General features: G+C 48.0%; 2 protein-coding genes across 3 annotated transcripts in view; both read left to right on the top strand.

Annotated features, from left to right (window-relative positions):
* Positions 1 to 12: 12 nt before the first annotated feature.
* On the top strand, positions 13 to 7,946 carry ATP5F1C (ATP synthase F1 subunit gamma). Of its 2 annotated transcripts, XM_071552848.1 has the most exons (10): positions 13 to 120; positions 1,632 to 1,666; positions 2,606 to 2,737; positions 3,383 to 3,587; positions 3,980 to 4,123; positions 4,498 to 4,562; positions 5,168 to 5,323; positions 6,314 to 6,410; positions 7,237 to 7,274; positions 7,809 to 7,946. In XM_071552848.1, the coding sequence occupies exons 1-9, from the start codon at positions 77 to 79 to the stop codon at positions 7,241 to 7,243; spliced, it is 885 nt and encodes a 294-aa protein (XP_071408949.1). In that variant the 5' UTR covers positions 13 to 76; the 3' UTR covers positions 7,244 to 7,274; positions 7,809 to 7,946. The 2 variants fall into 2 exon arrangements, with proteins under 2 accessions (XP_071408949.1, XP_071408950.1); XM_071552849.1 differs by lacking the exons at positions 7,237 to 7,274; positions 7,809 to 7,946 and having other exon boundaries at positions 6,314 to 6,414.
* A 2,980-nt stretch (positions 7,947 to 10,926) lies between these two features.
* TAF3 (TATA-box binding protein associated factor 3) overlaps positions 10,927 to 15,598 on the top strand; it is a 118,071-nt gene continuing 113,399 nt past the window's right edge. The window contains exon 1 of the mRNA XM_071552847.1: positions 10,927 to 11,150. Coding sequence (XP_071408948.1) covers positions 10,985 to 11,150 — 166 coding nt within the window. The 5' untranslated portion in view covers positions 10,927 to 10,984. The remainder of the gene's footprint in view (positions 11,151 to 15,598) is intronic.

Raw genomic sequence — 15,598 nt, 5'->3', positions numbered from 1 at the left:
AAGCGGATCCCGGCGGGCGGCGCAGGCGCGGTGCGGGCGCGCTGACCTTCAGCGGGGCTGTGGTGGAGGCGCCGCCATGTTCGCCCGGGGCGCCGCGGTCGCGCTGCTGCAGCCGCAATGGTACCGGGCAGGGCCGGGCCGGGCGTGCTGGGCACGGGGGGACACGTCCCGCTGGCCGGGGCGGCTTTCCGGGGGGAGGGCGTGGCGGTCCCCGCGGCCATGGGGCACCCCGGGGGCCGTGGGGTCGCGGCCGCGGGCAGCCCGTGAGGGGCTGTGAGCTCCCCGGTGGGAGGCGAGGGCAGGGATGGAGGATGAAGTGGAGGGATGGAGGATGAGATAGCCTGAAGGGAAGGTATAGCCAGGTGGGGGTTGGTCTCTTCTCCCAGGCACTCAGCAATAGGACAAGGAGGCACAGGCTTAAGCTCTGCCAGGGGAAATTTAAGTTGGATGTCAGAAAAAAATTCTTTGCAGAGAGAATGCTCAGGCATTGGAATGGGCTGCCCAGAGAGGGGGTGGATTCCCCATCCCTGGAGGTTTTTAAACTGAGATTGGATGTGGCACTGAGTGCCATGATCTGGTAAAGGGACTGGAGTTGGACCAAAGGTTGGACTTGATGATCTCGGAGGTCTTTTCCAACCCAATCGATTCTATGATTCTATGAGATGGCGGGTCCGTCGGCGATGGGTGGGGACCGAGCCGGGAGCGCTCGGCGGGGTGGGTGGATGGGACAGGCAGGAGTTAAAGGACAGATCTGTATATGGCAGGAGGCCCAGCTCTGGTCAGGAAATGGTACAGCCTCTTCTGCTTCGTCTTAATAGTTTCTAAAAACCTGTTATATTATTTGAGGATATTTATTATTTTTTTAATTTGCCCTTCCGATGCCCTCGTTTGCCGTCTGTCATTACCCGAGGCGGTGGATAATGCATTAAATGTGCCTCTGTGCTGGGCACGGTGAGGCCACACCTGCAATGCTGTGTCCGGCCCCTCCACTCAGGAGGGACATTGAGGTGCTGGAGCGAGCCCAGAGAGGGAGAATGTAGCTGGGGAAAGGTCTGGAGCACAGGTTTGATGAGGAGAGGCTGAAGGAGCTCGGGTTTTTTAAGTCTGGACAAGATGAGGCTCAGTCGTGACCTTATGACTCTTTACAACTTCCCTGACAGGAGGGTGCGGCCAGGAGGGGGTCGGGCTCTGCTCGCAGGGCACAAGTGACAGGATGAGAGGACGTGGCCTCAGGCTGCACCAGGAGAGGGTTATTAGGTTGGATGTTAGAAGGAATTCCTTCAGAGAAAGGGCAATTAGGAGTTAGAGTGGGCTGTCCAGGGAGGTGCTGTCCCTGAAGGTGTTTGATTGAAGTTCCATGGTCTGGTTGACAAGGTGGCGTTCGGTTACAGGTTGGGCTCGATGATCTCAGAGGTCTTTTCTAACCTAATCAGTTCTCTGAAATTGTGCAGATGAGGGAAGGGTGAAGGTGTGCATGCAAACCACAGGACAGAGTGGCTTGTTGCAGGCTCAGTGCCTTTAAGAAACAGCAAATCTTAACTTTTTAGATCTGAAAGGGGTCTGCCCTTCACAGGTATTGGTTTGCAGGAGAACTAGTGAATTATCTTAATTTCTCCTGTATTCATTTTTAGGGGCCAAGTCAGGAATATGGCAACGCTAAAAGACAGTAAGTACAGGTTTTGTTTGTTTTTGAGAGAGGGAAAGTGTTGTAGGAAAATCATATGTTAAAATATAATTTTGATTGGTGTCTGTTGAGTAAACTGTGTGTGATACACCATGACATTGGTGTGTGGCCTTCAACACTTCTGTTGAACAAGTGTCCTTCAGACAAAGCATTGCTTTAAGTGGTTTTGGCACTAATTTAGATGTCATTTCATAGTTTTACTCAAACATATTTTAAAAATAACTTTACCATATGTGCTAAACCAGATTTGTTTTCTCACCTCTGAGAATTAATTGAGTTTCTTTTATGTTTGTTTCCTCATGCATTTATGCAGCATTTGGGGGGAAAAAGGTTGACTGAATGGTTTAGTTTGATGATGCTTCCTTAAGCCATTCCTCACAGGTTCTTATACAGGAATGTTGATTTGGAATTGTGCTTGTCTGTAGGATACCTGGTTTGTGTTTTATTTGTATCACTGTTTTTATGAATCTAATTTTGCCACAGTCTAAACAAGGAAGGAAATTTCTTCTGTGTCTTCATTCCTATGGAGTCTGCTTTTTGTTTGTTTCTTTCCCTTGTCGTCTGGGAAAGATGACAATATACCTTAAATGAGGTATTTGTGAAGCAGGTAGATGTGAAAGCAAAGAGTAGTAAATGGACTTTATGTTGGGCTAAATATTAAATAAATACTATATCTAGAGGAAAAATCATCTCTCTTGTAAAGGTGAATTTGTGTTAGCCATATTCCTCATCTCACTGCTTTTTTACTGCAAATACTGAGTGCTTTTATGAGGTTTGTTTATGCACCACTTGTTTATTTATTTTTTCTTCTTTGGGGAACATGGTGAAATATTTTTGGATGGCTGTTGCTGGCATTTTATTGTTTGTTTTTGAGTTATTATGCCCAAAACGGCCTGTGACCTTCAACTCTTAACTTTGCAGTCACCAGGCGTTTGAAGTCCATCAAGAACATTCAGAAAATCACCAAGTCCATGAAGATGGTTTCTGCAGCCAAATATGCACGAGCTGAGAGGGAGCTGAAGCCTGCGAGGGTCTATGGAACAGGAGCTCTGGGTGAGAGAAGGCTCTTGCACGATGTGATGTGGGAGCATCACATTTTGTCATGGTGGTGATAAAATGTTGAGACTCCTTAATCTTCTAATAGTTTATTTCCAAAACAATTTGCATCTCTAGGTCACCGGGAGTATTCCATACAAGTAGTTTATAGAAAGTGGTTTAATTTTAAAAGTTCTAGTGTGAAATTCATTATGATTCCTGATTGCTTTTTTAACGCTGTGTGGTGGTATGGTTGTTTTTATAACTCATAAAAGCACCACAACTTGGAATTTCTGTCCTGAATCTGTTAATGGAATTGTATCAAATCTCAGTAGCACCCACATCTGCTGCCAAACCTTTTGTGAACTCTTGTGCTGCACGTGCTCCTGGGGCACTGGACTGGCACAGTGAACTTCACTCCGTGATGACATTGATTGTGTGACATCTGATCAGAGCTGTGGCTGCTTTAAAATTGTTTCTTACTCACCTCTGGTCTCATGATTTGCAAATTTGAATGATTGTGAGGGAGTAAAATTCATCTGGCTGAGATCTGAAGCCCCTTTAAAACTAGTTTTAGTTAGAATAATTCAGAGCTATTTTTTGTGATTTATTTGTTTCTTGACACTCTTGAATAACTTAACCATCTTTTTTTTTTCTTTTTAGCTCTCTATGAGAAAGCAGAAATAAAGGCATCTGAGGACAAGAAGAAACACCTCCTTATTGGTGTGTCCTCTGACCGAGGCCTGTGTGGTGCTATCCATACATCCATTGCTAAAACCTTGAAAAATGAGATTACCAACCTCTCAAACGCTGGAAAAGAAGTTATGGTGGTTGGAGTAGGTGACAAGATCAGAGGCCTGCTTCAGAGGTAAGTCAAACCCTAGAAGGGTTTGTTCTGGAGTTTTGTTTGTTGTCTGTGGTAGAAATTTCATGGCTGCTTAGAAAGCTGTGTTGGTATTGGCAGGAAATTGCATTTATGAGAACTGTACTAAATTCAAGTTCCTTTAAAAGAAATCTGCAAATATCCTAAAAGGGATTTTGATCATTTGATATGAAAGCTGCCACCTAGCACTGTTACAAGTGTGATTATTAAAAAGCTATCAATTTAACTGAAAAAAAGCAAAATTTCTCTCAGACCCTAATTCAATAAAGAGTTTATTTTGGAACACTCCTAAGTCACACTAGTAAGTCAGTCTTGCTGCCTCATTGTTGAACTTTAAAGCATCCACTTAGTTCTAACACAGATTTTTTGTTGCTCAGGACACATGCCAACTATTTCCTGCTGACATTCAAAGAAGTGGGACGGAGACCTCCAAGCTTTGGAGATGCTTCAGTCATTGCTTTAGAACTGTTAAACTCTGGGTATGAGTTTGATGAAGGCTCTGTCATCTACAATCGCTTCAGGTAAGATTGTACTGAAACTGCACTGGAAAAATACTGGATGGAAGGCTTCAAACAGCACACTGGCCCAATGAAGTGAAATGAAAACTGACTCTGACTTGGCATCTTCACTTTATTTCTCGATTTTGTTGTGTGTAATGAACTGTTTGGGGTTTTTTTCCTAATATCTGTGCTTGGAATTCCTTTTTGACTTGTATAGTGGGTGCTGTTATATTTACACTTGGCATGTCATTATAGGTGGTATTGAAGATCTCTTCATCAGGATTATCACAGAACTTTGTAGCATTGGAAAGCCAGTAGTTGTCTATCCTAATTTGATTTTCAGTACTCAATTTAGAGGTAGTTGAACTGAAGCCAATTATGCTGTTTTTGTGCAGGTCTGTCATCTCCTACAAGACCGATGAAAAACCAATCTTCTCCTTTGAAACTATTGCTGGTTCTGGTAAGTAGGGAGCTAGAAACCACCAGTAATGTGCAGTGATTAATCACAGAAAAAGTGCTCCGAACATGGGAATATGATATTAATACATCTTGTTATGGTACCTGTATCATATGTTTTACCTTGGCCAAGATCAGTCCAAGGCTGACTTACAAAGGTGGTGCTGTAGGACAGGGAGGTTAAAAAGAAAGATAGTATGAATTTTGCTTTGAGATCCTTTCTCAAGAATTGGTGCATATACAAACTTTGTTGGTTCCAATATTTCCAGTACGGAACAATGAGTATTGAGTGACTTTGCACCACTCAGTGAAAATATCCCAGAAGTTTCTGCAGCATTGTATGGGAAAATTAAACATAGTATGGCAGTAATGTATGTTGCCCTGCTCAGAATCTGACTTTCCTAATGTTAAGTTGAATTAAAGCACATAAAATACTTAGCAAAATTGTAAATAGCAGAGGGATTGTGGAACTACATATGATGTGGAGAAAATCCCTCTGTGCTGTATTTGAAACAGCCCAGCCTTGTAGTCTTCCACATGACATTGTATTGTTTTGCTGGAAGTTGTACATCTTGGTTTTCTCCAAGTCTGCTGTTTCATACTTTGCAGAAAGCCTAAGTATCTATGATGACATTGATGCTGATGTGCTGAGGAACTACCAGGAATTCACACTAGCAAACATTCTGTACTACTCCCTGAAGGAATCCACCACCAGCGAGCAGAGCGCCAGGATGACCGCGATGGACAACGCCAGCAAGAATGCTTGTAAGTCACTCCCTGGGTTTCCCAGGACTTCAGTAGTGCAGCAGCAAAGTACTGACCTCCCTTTGTGTCATTCCCTGCTTCCAAAATGATAATTCTTCATCTTTCTTCCATTTTGAGTTTTGTTTTTTTGAGCCAGCTTAACTGGGATTCTGTTCTGAACATGTGAACTGTGTTTACTCCCTGGAAAGAGGGATTGTTGTCAAGTATGTGAGAAACAAGCCTAGGTAACTGGAAGTGAAAAACTGATCATTTAATAGAAATATGAAATACTAAACTAATCTTGTATTGGCCAAATATTCTTTATGCTCCTCTCATGGGGCTGTTCTGAGGATTTCCTGGATTTTTATAAACCTGTAACTACTTGAGAGCCAAAGTAGTTGGTACTGCACCAATTTAAGGGTGAGGAAATGGAAACAAGGGTTAAATACTTCACCATCTGTCATGCAGCAACTTGAGAATATACAAGTATTCCTTGGAAGGGTACTGGTGACTGAGTGAAGCTGATGGGATGTGCCATTGGGCTACCTGGAACTGTAGGTATGGCTCTCTGCTCACTGCCTGAGCTGGAGAGAAAGAGGTGATTACTGCTGTGCTTAAAAATAATTGAAGAAAAAAGTAATGCAGAAAGGTCTGTCTCCTTTTGCAGAGCAACAGTAACTTGAAGGAAATACCAATGTAGTTAATTGAAGGTGATACCTAATTTCAAAGCAAATGATGCATGTTTGTGTTACGTTACAATAAGCTATGTCATACCCTGGTATTTATGAGTCTGCCAGCTGTTCTGCAGATGTTTAACTCTGGTGCCTCAAGCCAAATTCTCAAGTTTCTGGATTGTCTACTGGTAGTGTTACCTGTAGGGGAAAAATGTCAAGTGCACTAAGCCTCTTGATCATTTGCAAGGGCTTACAAGATACTCTATTCATGCAGCCTCTCTGTGTCAGTCTTTGAATATTTATTATGTGCTTAAATTTCAATCTTAATTTTTTCTAGCCGAGATGATTGACAAACTGACCTTGACGTTCAACCGCACCCGTCAAGCCGTCATCACCAAGGAGCTTATTGAGATCATCTCTGGTGCTGCTGCTCTGTGAGTACCTGTATGAACATGGAATTGGAGCTGTTGTAGCCATGTGGTGTTTGTGTGCCAGGTTAACAGGGAAGGTTATGGCATGTGGATCCTGAAACCAAAGGGAAGGCAGTCCATGGCATGGCTCCCAAGCTTTTCAGCTTGTGCAGTTCTACTAACAGTGAAGTTTGACAGGCTTTTTTCCTGACCAGATAAAGTTAAAAAGCTGGTAAAATAGATTTCAGCCTCAACAGGCATCATCATCTGGACAGGGCAGGGTGTTCCTCCTTTTTGGCTTATAGTGGGTTTTCCACCTGTTCCTTTCTACCTGGACACTTCCTACTTTGCCTGCTCAAACAGCCCAGTAGTGCTGGGTAGGGGAAAGCAACTGGGGGACTGAAATGCTTTTGGATAAATCAGGTGTCCAGAAGCTGAGAGTTTGGGGAGGGCAAGGTTTATAGGGAGGATGGAATTTCTGGAGTCTGTTGCTACCAAATGTGTATTTTACTTGAAGTTCAATGTTTTGCCTCGTTCCCTGTGACTGAAGTTTTGTGAAAGTGTGTGCTGTGGGTTACAAACCCGTGGGTTTAAACCACAGTTTGTAACTGCATGTAGCTGATGTGTGTGACTGCAACAGTTGAAAATTGGTGCTCTGTATGGACGTACTTGTCTCAATATCCTGTGTATTTACAAAGTGCCTGAAATACATCTCATATAGCAGTTACCTGCTGTATTGTGCTCCTCACAATACATTTGTGGTCATAAATCCATTCATAGTTTTGCCTGAATTTGCATGAGTTGCTTCCTAACCTGCTTGTTTTGTTTTTTCTCATAATACCATAACCAGGGATTAATCGGAAAAAGCGGTTCAGCCAAATCCAAGAGGTAAAGTTATGACATGGAAACTGGATTGTGTTTTAAAATTAACACAGAAAATCTGAAGTCAAGTAAGGAAGTCTGAATTCCGCAGTGTTGGTCAGAAACCTTTCTTCCTGAAGAGCTGTGAAATTGCCTATTTCTAGTTTGAATCTGTCTGGAGAAGTTGTTTTAATTTTCAGTAATTTTAAGGGAAATATGTCCATGGTAGCATACACCCACATTTGACATAATTTTGGGGGGGATTTTTATGCATCATTTGACTCATTAGCAGTTACTGTTTCAATTTTTGTATAGTGCCCTGACCTTATGCAATGACTTAAAACTGTCTGTATGTAAGATGTACCTAAAGAGGTTTCTGTAGCAAAACAAACGTATTATACTCAAAATTTAAAATGTAAGGAGAAAAGGATTTTTTAAAATAGTTGGGGGGGCGTTAAGAAGTATTAGTGCATTGAATTATTCAAATTGGAGGAGCTAACAGTTTAAAATAAATAATTCAGTAAATGAAAGGGGTTTAATTTGCTTTAATTTTCCTTACAGGTGAAGAGGAGCTCTTCTGAGCATGTGGTTTAACCTGCCTGTGTCTGTGTTAACAAGACTGCTCTGTTAACTTGTGAAGAAGTGGTAAAGCCCCAGAAATCTGTAAATTCTTAAAATAAACAGACTCCATGAAACAGATCTCTTGGTTGTCCATGGAGGAAATGCTGTTGGTGTCTGAATATCTGAGGTGGACTTGGGTGTGCTCTGAAATCTCAATTTTAGAAGGTTGTATTCTACATCTTGTATTGCATTTGGCATGCAGAACATGAAAGTGGCTGTTTCTTTGGAAGAGTGGAAGAGATTTCCTGTCTCTCATGTGTTTGAAAGTGCTTGTTTGTCATTGTAGTGTGGGCTGAAGGAGGAGACTGGAATAACCTCTGCATTGCACAGTTGGAACACTGACCTTTCATTTGAATACCATATTCCTACTTTTTTTAGATGTTAATTTTTGAAAATGAAGCGACCTGATGACATGAATCATTTCAGTAGTTACCTGGAATGCACACTGTATATTCATGGTGTGCTGGTTTAAAGGTAAACTGGCAGGAGAAATGAACCCAACATAAAAGACATTATAAGTCAGTTATAATTTAATGAAAATATTACAGTAAATGCAAGGATACAAAGAGAAATTGGTTTTAACCCACAAAACCCAGAAGCATAACCCAGCACTCTGGGCACAAACAGAATGGTGGTCATTAGCCCCTGTGCTGAGCCCCACGTGGTTCCCCTGAGTCCGCAGTAAAAGGAAAGGAGAAAACCTGGTGGTGCAGATGATGGTCACAGTCCTGTCGAGGTTCTGGTCCTACTTTGGATCCAACAAGTGGTACCAGAAGTCCCAAAACCCGCAAGATTACATACCCTCAGGTTCAGGTGGGAACGCTCAGGGAGTCCTGGGATATTTTTGGAATCATTGATGGCTTATTAGCATGCATGGCCCCTCAGGCTGGGTGTGAAGGTGCTAATGCCTCCCTTGAGGGGAATTACCATACCTGAGTCACTGGTGTGAAGACCCTTTTCTCGCAGGGTTCTTTACCACCCAGCCTGTAGCCTGGGTCAGGTGTGCCCTGGGCAGCTGATGCAAATGGCCCATTGTAAACAGTTCATGAGAAATTACTTAGAGGGTGTAAAATACACAGCTTTGGTCACACACACATAGTGATAAACTGGTCCCGGCTGCTGAACTAGGACACATGGTGAAAGTGGGTTTATTATATCTGTATCTAAGAAGGTTGAAGCCCCCCCTGCTTTGGAGACAGGCTGAGACAGTTGGGGCTGTTCAGCCTGGAGGATGCTGCAGGGGGAGGTCTTCAAGAGAGCTGGGGAGGGACTTTGGACGAGGGCCTGGAATGACAGGATAAGGGGAAATGGCTTTAAACTGATGGGACAGAGTTAGATGGGATATACTAGAAAGAAATTCTTGACTGTGATAGTGGTGATGCACTGGGACAAGTTGCCCAGGGAAGCTGGAACAGTTCCCAATATGGATCCTTAAGGGACACCACTTGTCACTGATGTCCACTGGGACATGGAGCTGTTGACCAATCCATGAGCTTCAGGAATTTGTTCCTGGTCCAGCTCCTGCTCTTCAGGCTGCAGATGTGACTGATAAAACAGACTGGGCTCTTCACTGACATCAGCACACTACAAATTAACTCTTTGATTTATTAGACCATTAGTAAACTAATACTGCACTGCTATTATTTACAATTCTGTCCTCTGTGCTGATTAATTACAGAGTTACAGCCGTGCACTTGTGCTCTTCATATCTACACAGCCACCACTGAGTATCAGCTCTGCTGCTCCTCATTGCGCCTCCTACACCACTCAGTTACTGTTAATTTTGTTTTCTGGATCTTTTTTGCCACCCCAGTTTCATTCTTTCCCATCTTGGTTTTTTTCCCAATTAAACAACTCCCCCAGAAACACTTTTTCCTCATTGCTGCCAATTTGGCCACATCTGTTTCCAAAACTGATGTTTCTACTGCCCAGGCACTCTTGGCCTTAAATGTCATTATTTACATAACTGTCTGTATAGACGTGACCTTGCAAATCCCCTTCAAGTCTCTCTGGAGCCTTCTCCAGGCTGGACAACCCCAGCTCTCAGCCTGTTTCCATAGCAGAGGTGCCCCAGCCCTTGGAGCATCTTCGTGGCCTCCTCTGCTCAGTCCAACAGATCCATGTTCTTCCAGTGCTGAGGATCCCAGAGCTGGATGCAACACTCCAGGTGGGGTCAGAGGGCAGAGCAGAGAGGGAGAATTACCCTCCTTTACCCACTGTCCAGTTACTTGAAAATTTTCACCAGAATCCTTTGGATTGGAAGGGACCTCTGGAGATAATCAGTCCAACCCCCCCACCAAGGTAGCATCACCTGGAGCAGCTGGCACAGGAACATGTGTGGGTAGGTTTGGAATGTCTCGAGAGAGGGAGACTCCAGGCCCTCCCTGGGCAGCTGTTCAGGGCTCTGCCACCCTCTGGGTAGGGAAGTTCTTCCTCCAGTTGTGAAAAGTCTGTGTTTGAGTTCATGGCCATTGCTCCTCGTCCTGGGCACTGCTGAGAACGGCCTGGCACCATCCTCTTGCCACCTGGCTCAGAGATACTTAGAGAAATGGAGATACTGATATTAATTTAGAGATACTGAGATTAATTATAGAGATCACAGAATGGTTTGGGTTTGAAGGGACCTGAAAGATCATCCCGTTCCAAATCCTGCCATGGGCAGGGACACCTTCCACTACCCCAGGTTGCTCCAAGTCCCCTCCAGCCTGGCCTTGGACACTTCCAGGGATGCGGCATCCACAACGACCCTGGGCAACCTCTTCCAGCGCCTCCCCGCCCTCAGAGCGAAGAATTTTTTCCTAATATCCAACCTAAACCTACTCTCAGTTTGAGCCCGTTCCCCCTTGTCCTGTCACTACGCGCTCTTATAAATAGCCTCGCCCCATCTCTCCTGTAAATTCCCTTCGGGAAGATACTTAAAGATCCTGGGATATTTATGAACTTACAGCATCCCGCCCCGCGCCGGTTTTCGGGATTCCTGGGGGCGTTTTCCCGGCGGGAGCCCCGCCCCGCTCGATGCGCTCGGCGCTGGAGCGGCGCTGCCTGGCGGGCGCCAAGATGGCGGCGGCGGCGGCGGGCGGTGCGTGAGGAGCTCCCGCGGCCCCGGCCCCGGCGGGATGTGCGAGACCTACTCCCGCTGGCTGCTGCGGGTGTCGGTGGCGCAGATCTGCCAGGCCCTCGGCTGGGACTCGGTGCAGGTCTCGGCCTGCGACCTCCTCACCGACGTGCTGCAGCGGTACCTGCAGGGGCTGGGCCGGGGCTGCCACCGCTACTGCGAGCTCTGTGAGTGCGGGACGGGGCAGGGGCTGGGAAGGGCGGGGGAGATGCGGCTGGACACGGTTCTGGGAGGCCGCGGTGGGTGGCTGTGCTTGGGCAGGCTTCGGACAGAGCGAGCACCGGGTGCTCCTGCCAGGCTCGGCCATCCCGCCAAGGGAGCAGCGCTGGTGGCTGCGGGGCAGGGCAGGAGCACGGGGGGATTTGGGATTGGGGCAGGGCAGGAGGGCACGGGGAGGTGGAATTTGGACAGGGCAGGAGGATGTGGGATGGTGGGCTTTGGGCAGGACAGGAGGATGTGGGATGGTGGGCTTTGGGCAGGACAGGAGGATGTGGGATGGCGGGCTTTGGGCAGGGCAGGAGGACACGAAGAGGTGAGATTTGGTCAGGGCAGGAGGGCACGGGAAGGTGGGCCTTGGGCAGGGTAGGAGGGCATGGGGAGGTGGACTTTGGGCAGGACAGGAGGATGCGGGATGGTGGGCTTTGGGCAGGACAGGAGGATGCGGGATGGTGGGCTTTGGGCAGGGCAGGAGGATGTGGGATGGTGGGCTTTGGGCAGGACAGGAGGATGCGGGATGGTGGGCTTTGGGCAGGGCAGGAGGATGCGGGATGGTGGGCTTTGGACAGGGTAGGAGGATGTGGTATGGTGGGCTTTGGACGGGGTAGGAGGGCATGGGAAGGTGGTTTTGGGCAGCCCTGGGGCCTGTGGGGAGGAGGTCTGTCAGGGAAGCCTGTGGGGTATCAGTGTGGAGGTGTGGGGAGGGCAGCTGTGGGGTGGGAGCCTGTCAGGCAGTGCCAGGGGCTGGGGGTGTTTGGCAGGGGAGAGTCAGGGAGGTGTGGGCTGTGGGGAGTTTAAGAGGTCACGGGGAGATGGGATTTGGACATCTCTGTAGGGAGAGACCCTGGGGATGTGATCTGTGACAGGGGGAGGGCATGGGGGAGATCAGGCTGTGGGACAATGCAGGGATAGTGGGAGAAATCTGTGGTGCCGTATAGGGAGGTGGGCTCTGGGTCAGTGGGTGCAAAGTCTGGGTATGGGGAAGACCAGCCCGTGGGCCAGTGCTGGGGCCTGTGGGGAAGATGAAGGGGTGCTGGGCTGTGGAGCAGGACAGAGGACTGAGAGGATGGGGGCAAAGCTGTGGGCAAGCTGGTGTAAAGGGTCCCTGCTGGCAGGCAGACCTGTGGGGCAGTGGATGTGGGCACGGACAGAGAGTTGGGATTGTGGGGCTGGAGTTGGAGGAAACAAAGTTCTGTGGCAGTGGGTCTGGGGTGTGGGGACATGGAGCTGCTCCCCCTCTCTCTGCCTACAGCGTGCAGGGTGTTAGGGTGCAGTGTACAGGAGACTGTTGCCCCTGCTGTTGGAGCTGTAGTGTTCTGGATCCAGGGGGAAGAAGGGGCAGCCAGTCCCCTTGCCATGAGGGAATATGTGCATGGGAGGACATGGTGCTGCCTCTTTGTTGTCATGGCTCATCTTTGGCTTAGGGTCTGTGTTTTGGGGGCAATGCTGAGAAGGATGTGAGGGCCCACTGCAGGTGGGGATGTGTGTGTAGGGTTCATAGTTCTGGCACAAGGGGAAGTGCTGAGGCTGGAGAGTACAAGGTTTGGATTTCCTCTTGCCTGGGGAGGGAGAGATGTGGCTGGAAGCATTATTGCTTGGGCTGGAGTGCTCTGAGTTGGGAATATGTGTGTAAGGGGGTGGTGGTTTGTGGGACTGGAGGTACATCTGTGCAAGGGAAAGAGTGGGGCTTTAGGGCTGGGTGGGCACCGGTACTGTGCTGTGTGGGGTCAGGGATGACATGGAACTGTGGTGCCTGATGTCAGGAATGCACGTGTATGGAAGTGTGCAAGGATTGACATGTACCAGGGAAGAATGGGGCCAGGTACATGAGGCTGGTGATGTGCGTGTAGAGCAGGGAAATTATGGTACTGTGGGACTGGGAACGTGTGTGTGGGGAATGTGGGAGGACAGGGATGCACTAGAGTGGTTTTGGGGGAAATAGAGGTGTAGTGCACAGGATGTGGGAGTGTGACAGGGAGGTGTGGAGTATATGCATGCACAGAAGGGGGAGGGTTGAGGCTGGGGATAATTTGGTGCGTGTGGCATGAGGTGTGAATGTCCTTATGTGGATTCAGTGGAAGGGATTTGGCTGGAAATGTGGGGGACTGGATTTAGCCAGTGCTGCCACTGAGGTGGTAGAGAAGGAGCTGGAAATGGTGGTGGGGGGCAGGATGCCCAAGGCCTCACTGAATTTGCAGTGAGGCTGTGCTGGGATGGAAGCATGGAAGGGATGAGTTTACACCAAGTGGGAAAAGAGAAAGAAGAGGAGTCTTGGCTGTCAGTGCAAGGACTGCTGGCTGGGCCACATGGGAGAGTGTGGAATGTGTGTGGATGGGATGGGAAAGGGGCAGAGAGTACTGTTGAGTCTGGGAGTGCAACTGAGGATGCAGTTGTGTGTCCATTGGGGTTTTCTGTGTCCTTGCAGAGCCTGCAGTAGAGGTACTGAGAGGTTGGATGTGCTGCTGGTACCTGTAGAACATGGGCAGGGGCAGGATGGGATGTCCAGTTGTTTGCTGGGTCAGTAATGCTGCCAGTGGGAATGAGAGGGTGGTAGGGATCTGCTGGGTGTAGGAATGTCAGAAAAGTGGGGTGCTGATGGGTCAGGGAGGGAGTGGGAAGGTGGCAGTTTGTGGGGAGAGGGAGGCTGTCAGGGTTGCTGCCAGGTCTGAACACAGAATGTTGTGGGAATGAGGAGCAAGGCTGAGGCTGACAGTATGGCTAGAGGGTCATGAGTCTGTGTGTGTGGAGGCCTTTGTTACCCTACATGTGGGGCAGAGAGGGTGTAACGTGGGAGTGATGTGTTTGCAGAGATGGGGCTGCCAGGGCTCCTGGCTCAATCCGTAAGTATTGGGGGAGAGATGGAGGGGATCCCCATAGTGGAGGGACTGGGTGAACAGGAGTGCCCTGAAGAGGTAGGCACCTGGAGAAAAGGGGCTGCTTGTGCCTCCTGTGCCCAGAGGGACATATTCCCCCTTCCTTTGACATGCTGGGGAGCTGTGGGGTTGTGGACTGCCAAGAAGGCCAATGGGATCCTGTCCTATATCAAGAATAGCGTGGCCAGCAGGCCCAGGGCAGTGATCCTTCTTCTGAACTCTGTGTTGGTGAGGCCACACCTTGAGTGTTGTGTTCAGTTCTGGGCCCCTGAGTTCAGGAAAGATATTGAGGGGCTGGAGCGGGGGCAGAGAAGAGCAACAAGGGTGGAGAAGGGACTGGAGCACAACTGCTGTGGGGAGAGGCTGAGGGAGGCTCAGAGGTGACCTCATCACTGTCTAGAACTACCTGAAGGGAAGTTCTAGCCAGGTGGGGATTGGTCTCTTCTCCCAGGCACTCAGCAATAGGACAAGGGGGCACGGGCTCAAGCTCTGCCAGGGGAAATTGAAGTTGGAGATCAGAAGAAAATTCTTTGCAGAGAGAGTGCTCAGGCATTGGAATGGGCTGCCCAGAGAGGGGTTGGATTCCCCATCCCTGGAGGTTTTTAAACTGAGGTTGGCCGTGGCACTGAGTGCCATGATCTGGTAAAGGGACTGGAGTTGGACCAAGGGTTGGACTTGATGATCTTGGGGATCTTTTCCAACCCAATCCATTCTATGATTCTGTGTTGCTGTCAGCTCGTGGTAGATTAGATACAGCCTCAAGATCAGAGAATCAGTGAGGACTGCATGTGTGCTTTCTCTGCAAGATTGAATTTGGAGTGTGTGTGCAGCCAGGCTTGGTCAGGAGAAGAGCATCCATGGCCTCAATGTGCTGCTGCCTGTGGTCACACCCCTGCTCTGGAGCAGAAGTTCTTCCTGGGGATCCCCAGTAAAGCAAAGTGATGAGCTGAATGTACCTGGTACCTGGTCCTGCCTCTGCTTCAGGATTTCAGGAGTAACTGAGATCAAGCCTGACACTGCCAGTGTAGCCAGGCTTAGAAGGAACTTAGCACTGCTGCAAACTGTTTGGATTTCTAAACTCAGTTGAATAGATTTCCTTGTACAAGCTTTCCCCAAATTTGAGAGCAAGTTAGTCTGGAAATGGTTCTGTGCAATATTGAGCTGTGTGCTCAGTAGCACAAATGTAGCTGCTGCACATTTGGTTTGTATCTCAATCCAAACAGAAATTAGCTGTAAAGTGAGTAAAGGAGACAACAGAGAGGGTTTGGGAGAACTGATTTATGGGGTCAAAAAGAAGCTGCCCTAGGCTTGGTCAGAGCTGTCCTTTTATAGGATTAGTACAAACATGGGGAAGGGCCTTGTGGAAGAAGTGAGTTGTTGGGCAGCATTGCCTGCAGGGTCAGCTGCCTCTGCCACAGATGCTGCAGTGTTTCTGAGATTGGGAGGAAAAGATGAAGAGATGGTGAAAATGCCACCTTTTCCTTTTGGTGCTTAAGGTTTGGAGGCACATAGAGCTCAGTTATCTC

This window comes from Pithys albifrons, chromosome 3 (genome assembly GCF_047495875.1).
Source record: "Pithys albifrons albifrons isolate INPA30051 chromosome 3, PitAlb_v1, whole genome shotgun sequence".
NCBI lineage: Eukaryota > Metazoa > Chordata > Aves > Passeriformes > Thamnophilidae > Pithys > Pithys albifrons.
This window is presented reverse-complemented; position numbering and strand designations above follow the sequence as displayed.